The sequence below is a fragment of the Zeus faber genome (genome assembly GCF_960531495.2).
Source record: "Zeus faber genome assembly, chromosome: 9".
NCBI lineage: Eukaryota > Metazoa > Chordata > Actinopteri > Zeiformes > Zeidae > Zeus > Zeus faber.
The window spans coordinates 14229448-14236947 of NC_137197.1; the positions used below are offsets into that span (position 1 = coordinate 14229448).

The 7500-nt window shown below is 47.0% G+C and overlaps 1 protein-coding gene across 1 annotated transcript in view; it reads right to left on the reverse strand.

Annotated features, from left to right (window-relative positions):
- LOC307235176 (leucine-rich repeat and fibronectin type III domain-containing protein 1-like protein) overlaps positions 1 to 7500 on the reverse strand; it is a gene marked incomplete at both ends in the record, with an annotated part of 54729 nt that overhangs the window by 3614 nt on the left and 43615 nt on the right. The window contains one exon of the mRNA XM_080007186.1: positions 3200 to 3870. Within this exon, the coding sequence (XP_079863312.1) occupies positions 3200 to 3870 (671 nt within the window). The remainder of the gene's footprint in view (positions 1 to 3199; positions 3871 to 7500) is intronic.

A 7500-nucleotide genomic window follows, 5' to 3' on the forward strand; every position in this document is an offset into this window, starting at 1 on the left:
AGCACCCCTCGGTTTCCTGAGTGGGGAGAGCGATTATTGCGCAGAACATCCAACGTGAACCTGCTTACTGTGGTGAATTCAGGGCCGGCGCTAACTATAGGCGACATAAGGCGGCGTAAGCTGGGTTGCCGTCTCCGAGGGGGGCACCCTGTGAGAGTCGGTTAGTGACCATCACAGGCTGATTTCGAAACCCGCGTCGCTGCCGGCATTCTGTCCATGCGGTACGCATCTTATCCCCCTTGAGCCGCCGGTGACGCCGTCGGTGCCTCACCGACGATACCAACCCAGACGCGATTGGCGCAGCGGAACGAGTCTTTCTTTCATTTTGGATGTACGTTATTTTATTTTACTCCGTTTCCACATGGAATGAAACAAGTGCTGTGTGTATTGGGGACACTTTCTCCGTCACTCCCTAACCCCTCCCACACGCACACCCCCACCCCCCCTCCGTCGACAGTTGGCCTGGAGATTGCAAGTGGAGTTGAGATAACAAAGAAGTCCATATTTAAATAGCAGTTTTTGTGATACTTAGCGAAATGCAGTGGTGACACTTAATTCATATTCTTATCAGTACCTGAATAATATCCTTTAATGTTTTGGCAGTTTAAGTGGTCTCTCAGGCACGCTTAAAGCATTTGATTGAAAAAAAGGAGTAAGCTATTGTGAAAGGCAGGCGATATGATAAAAATGTGGGTTTGTTTTACATTGTGACCTATAAACCGGTGCACAAAAGCCTTATCCTCTAGGGATGGAAATTTGACTCGTTTTTCAGATCATGTTCTTAAGGGGTCACTGGGTAAAAAAAGATTTGTTTGGTTTTCCAGCTCCTCTGGTTGTGTGGAATGGAATTCTGGCAAGAATCATTTAATTCCGTCACAGTTATTATATATTGGCGGAATGCAAACTGTAAATTAGTCACATTCAATATGAAACGAAATGCCTTGACCTTTTTAGCCTCGGACTTTAACTTAGTAATTATTTTCAGTATGTGAGTCGACGATTCACTCTTTTGGCGGAGTGACTCCGGACTCATGAGTCATTTGAAAGAATTGTTTGATAAGAACGAGTCTTTTGGCGAGCAAGTTTCAAGGCAACAGCGATCAGCTCACGCCGCGACCTCACTCCGTTTACTTGACTTTCGAGACTCTCGCGGTAGCTCGACGGAGACGCCTGCAAACGATGAAACGCAAAATGATGCGGTGAAAACAGAAGCCGAGGCACAGTTACACATGTACACCATGCACCCTCAGCGCCGCTGGCCGAAAGGTCACAGTAAAGCTCACGCTGTGCCACGATCAAAACATCCGCAGACACAGCTCCCACCCCGTTAAATACAGCAGGTAAATCACCCATTCCCCTATTCTCGTGCGACAGCTTCACGGCTCCAACTTATTCCCTCACAAATTCTATTTGTACTGAGGAGGAGGAGGAGGAGGAGGAGGAAAAAAAATGGGTGCAGTTTTTTTTTTTAAACATCCTCTTGTGTTTGACTCTGCATTGAAGTCCCCGTACCTTTCTGAAGAGAAAAAATAAGGATTGCCTTGGATTTCCTTTAGCTCGGCATTGAATTCAGACACACACACACACACACACACACACACACACACACACACACACACACACACACACACACACACACCCAGGAGCCACGCTCACTTTGTACTCCTTACAAGTTTTTCTTTTTACTCTTCTAAGCCTCACGGTCGTGTCAATACCGACAGAGAACAAGCCTCTGCAGTGGGGATTGACGAGTTAGGGCTCCTCCTAACCCCATAATGGACGCGTCTTGTGTGATATCAGAGGCGCCGTCCCACGTCTGTCTCTCTCTCGCTCTCTCTTTCTCCGTCCGTCCCGAAGCAAACATCATTGTCGTGAATGCGGTAGAACGGTGGCGCTGGCGGCGATGCCAAAAGAGCCGAAAAAAAGAGCCATTTGTACCCGGCGGAGGAGGGGAAAGGGTTCACGCAGGATGAGAGCCATTGATATAATTAAACAGTGTGAGAGAACGATAAAATGCATAACACTCTCACATTGACTTCATGGCTTTCCCTCTATACTGTCACTGCACTTGTTGCATTGTAGACCAGTCTTGCTCTGCCAGTCACAAAAAAATCAATGCACAACCATAAAAAAAGCACGATTTACAAAAAGGAATTCCAATCCTGACTGTTCATAAGGAAGGAACCTTGACTTTGTTGTGTAAGTCACGTCCAGCGTCATTTGACTCATCCGACTCCCTCCTTTTATGTTCGCCCACATCCTCCTCGCCCCCGGCGTCTGGCGGCGGAGCCCTGCGAGCACTCTGGCCAGGGCCGCGATCACATTTCACGTTCCCTGCAATATATTATAGGGCACAGGATAAGCCGCTCGGTTGTTTTTGTTTAAATTATCATCCCTCGGTATGTCGGGGAGCGTGCAAAGGAGGCGACGCATAATAACCGCCGCACTGAAACGACAGGTGTAACCAAAGCCTCTCAAGGCAATTTAACCACAGCAGTTTGAGGCTTTATAAGTAAGTTAATGTGAAGTTCAGAAAATGCACACAAACACACCCCGTGAACCAATGATTGCCCCGAAAAGCGAGATCTCTAAGGCGCTCGGATGAGCCGCGTCAACGGCCCGCTCGGCGCTGCCACCTGTGGCGGCGACAAATATTGCAATATTGCAAAATTAGGTGGACATCGGCATCGCTCCTTATCAATGGTTCCGATAGAAGGGACTCCCTTTACGCCAAAGCGGAGGGTGGTGGGAGGGAGGGTGCTAGTGTCAGCACATTCAGCAGAGGGACCCGGCGAGCTCCTCGGGGGCACACACACGCTGCATCTCGCCGTTTCCACCGCGCTCTCTCATTCTACGAGGATGATATCTCTCTCTCCCAGGCATTCGCCTTCACACTCATTCAGTTTCTCAATCATCTCTCCTCTCAGTCATTATCTCCCTCAATTTCACACCCTCGGCTGCATGTTGTCTCTTTCTATTACTCAAGTGTTTTTTTTTGGGGGGGGGGGGGGGGGGGGGTTTGAGGGGGGGGGGGTTATCCGCCTTCCTGTTCTCTCCAAGTCCCCCATGCTCTCACTATCTCACCATCTCTGTCTCTCTCACTGAATTATTACTCCTTCGCTCTCCTCCTCCTCCTCAACTTACGCTCGTCCTGTACCGCACGCTCTCACTCTCGCTCTCTCTCTCTCTATCTACCCACCTGCCATCTCCTTGGGAGAGGTGAGCTCTTTGGTGACTGATGACGGCCGGCTTTTCATTTCGATGGCGACCCTGGAGGAGAGGCGGGCCTTTGTGGGCGACAGCAGCTCCTCGTTGGCCAAAGAGTCAGTCCTCATCCCGAGGGCCCCCGCGCCGCCCTCCTCCTCCACCATCGCCACAGTGTCTCTGAGGGTGTGGCTCGGCGACAGGGCCCTGGAGAGCCCCGGCGGCGGGTCCTCCTGACAGTCCGTTACTTTGGACATGGAGCGAGGCAGGACCTGCCCTCCTCCTCCACCGCCGCCGCCACCACCACCTCCTCCTTGTCCATTGCTCTGGGGTCTGGGAGGGGTCGACGCGATGGCGCCCTTCCCGTGGCCTGACCCCTGGTGGCTGTAGACCTTATACCGTATCATCAGGATGATGATGAAGACCAGCACGGACGCCACGATGATGCCGCCGATGATGATGATCATGGTTCCGCCCAGGAAGTGGCTGTGGAGGGCCTGGCACTGGCTGAACTCGGTGTCGGTGGTGAAGGAGAGGCAGCCCAGGGGACGCGTGGCGGTCAGCGATGTGACCGCGTCGTCAAACACCGACAGCACGCAAAGGTCGTAGTTGCGGCCGGGCGCCAGGTCGCGCACCAGGAAGTCGTTGCTGCTGGACGGAATCATCCTGTGGACGAGACGAGGGGAAACAAAAAGGTTGAAAGGTTACCGTAAACCCAACGATCATAGAAGTACCTAAATGCATTCAAGAGCAACTTGAACACCATGACTCAGACACACAACAATCTGCATGTACACTATGGGCTGCACCTCATCAAACACACCAAACAAATCAATCATCAACAAGGGAATTCTTGCTATCCAGAAGTTTGATACCAAGTCCTTGTATAAGGCCTTGTACTTTGCCATACAAAACACTTGCATACTGCAGCTCAGTGGTTCTCAAATTTGTTTTAGTGGTGTGCCCTACTCTAAGATCTTTCATTTTCAGCTGAGTACCCCTTTCACTGGCATTGAGAGAAAAAAATAAAATTAAAAATTTAAATAAATTATGGATTTATGGAATTATGGAAAACACGATTTGGATGTGTGTTGTATGTGTTTTTTTAAAACATTATGTGTAACCAACATTTTTATCACACATTATTTACCCGAGTACCCCGTGCAGTACCCCCATGCAGTACGCATAGGCAATGCGACTACCCCCATTTAACAAACACTGTTGTAACTAAACGTGCCAAAGACGAAGAAAAAAAAAAGCACATTCTGCACACCATTCTGCTACGCTGTCCTAAATTTGCAAATGGTCTCGCATTATCATTATTCCACGATGCCGTCAATTACATTAAAACAGGCTGGTGATGGGACCATATGCCACAGTGCTTAAGGACAAATAGGATCAGGACGGCCGCATGGTTTAAAGACGAAACAGACGGCGACACTTCTCCGTCCGTCCCCGCACCACGCCGTACGAATAATGAAAAATAAAAAAAAAACGAACAAAGAAGCAACAAACCAGAGGTCCCCCTCCATTCCGCCAGAACTGCGCTCTTGTACTTGTAATCTTTTCGGCTCATTTTGTAATATGTGTTATTGAGTTACAGCTGCGGTGACGAGATACGCGGGAACATCATTCGACATTCATTCTGAGCGGCGGGCGCCTATGGCTTAGCGGCCGTCTCCGCTCCCCGACGTCCCCGCAGAGTGTGAATACTTAAGCCTCCCGTTCGGGGGAAAAAAAAAGGAGAAGAAAAACGAAAAAATAAAGAAAGAAAACACTTTGCCGGCTCTGTCCTCCATCTCCCCGCGGCTATAGAATTCGTCCTTCTTTGTTTTTTGTATTTTTTGTTTTTTCTTTTAAACAGAAAGATTTGTCCCCCTGTTAAGACGCGCCTTCCCCCGCTCCGTCTCTCCAAAGGTAAACAGCTCCGTCTTTGCCGTCGCTTGTTGCATAAACGAGGGAGGCAGTTAGGTTCCTCATCATCATTTTGAGTTCTCTCAAGTAAACACTAAAGCTGTTCTGTTTATTTTTTATTTTTTCCGTGGTTTTCTCTGGTCATGGTCTCTCTCTCTCGCTCTCTCTCTCTCTCTCTCTCTCTCTCTCTCTCTCTCTCTTTGTTTGCTTGTTTGTTTTGGTTTTTCCTCTCTCCTTAACTTTCAAACCACCGTGTTTACAGAAGATCAAAACTATAGGGACGTGAATAGGGAGCGGCGCCAAATTTGAGTGGTGAAGGATGAAAGATTGTTGGAGACTAACTCTTAAGTGGGAAGTTTACCCTGTTCATTTAAAAAGCTCAGCAGGATGAGCTGTGCCGGGAGCACAAGATAAAGCGCAGTCATAATTACCGGGGGGGTTATTGTAACTTTCACTGTCGTTTATTGTATTCAAATGGCGCCGGTTTACTTTTCAGTGTTCTGGCGGTTTGAAACTCATCAAAAAAAACGATGGACTTGGTTAATAAACTGACCTCCTTGTCCAGCGTCGTACAACCGAAAGGTTTTCTGTTTCATTTAAATAAATTCAATCACGTTTATTTTTTATTAATATTATTCGGCGTTTTTTCATTTTCACGCTCGTACCCGGATCGATGTGACATTTCTATCCGGTCCATTAGGAGCGCTTTGGAATTGCAGGTCTTGTCTTTACGTGCGCCGTGGCATTTAAAAAAGCGAAAGAAAAAAGCCTGAAAACTTGGGACGCGCGTTCGAGATGACCTGTTTCAAAGCTGCAATCATCCTGGGTGGTTTACTCAGCTAATGGGTTCAATACCGCGCCGTCCACAGATGCGCCCACACAAACGCGGGCACGCGCGCGCCCACAGACACAGACACACACACACCACACACACACACACATACATACACACACACACACACACACACACACACACACACACACACACACACACACACACACACACACACACACACACACACACACACACACACACACACACACACACACACACACACGCATATGCATACAAACAAACACTGACGGAGAACAAACAGCCTAATGGATTAATTTCTTGGTGAATTAAAATCAGACAAACACTTGGACCCAAAGGCAAACAGACCGAGTCACAAGGCCAATGGCTTGGTACACACACGCATACTGTGCATGCGTCTCAAACACATGTTAATGTGACAATTCAGTGTTTTATTTTTACATCATTTATCAAAGAAACAAAACAAAACAAAAAACTGCTTTCGCTTTGTCATCGCAGGGTTTGCGTAGATTGATGAGGACATACAATTGAATTAAATCCATTCTAAGTAAGGCTGCAACGTGACACAATAAGGGGACAACTGGAGGGCTCTGAACTCTTCCCGCACCTCACAGGAATGAGATTTCATAATATAGCGATTTAAAATTTCTTATAACCGATAATTTTATGAATACCCTAGGCCTTATCCAATGTGTTTTCCTCCACTACACAATGGGAATTGCTGTCAACGTGCCCTCCGTGTATCCATCAGCTTCTTACCTGAATTTCACCCGCGGCCCGGGGATTCATAAAGTGCTGCGTTATCTTATCTTTTCAGCTTCTTCTCCTCTTTGTCACAATGCACCAATCTCCAGCATTGCCTTCAGCAACACCATCATAAATCTGTAATTACCCTAGATTGTTTTCACTGCATTATAGGTCCCTTGGTACTGGGAAACTACATATATATCAAAGTGAGCTAGGGCTTCTTCAAGCAAGGGAAAGGAGATTTGACTTCACCAACCAAGCATGATCTTTATTAGTCAGGGTGCACAGGCTTTATTTGCGGCGCTGTCATCACGGCAGGCACGCGACTAACGGCACACACACTCTCCCTCCTGGTGCAACAATCTTAACACATAAAAGTAATAATCTATCATAACACATGTAACATGGATAACTAGCACTAGCAACGGCCAAACAATTAACATGACTTAACAATTTACATGACATAACACAATCCCCTTCCCCGACAACCCCAAAGCACACAATAAACAAAGCATGCTGGGAGATCTCCGCCCCCCTCTATTCCCCAACACACTACAATACTGTATATACAGTGTATCACGATGCATCTGATGAGCAACATATTCTGCCAGCGTGCAGCACTTTTGACCAGTATTTTAGTCCAAATGTTCTACATTTGAGACAATAAAAAGATAAACAGCATCTCATAACGATCTCTTAACGTTCAAGCCTCATTCATATTATTTTTAATATTTTAATAATATATATTTTTATCGGCTATTTTAACTTCATAGATGGACTCATAAACACATAAATATTTCAATTTTAGAATACAAAATTTG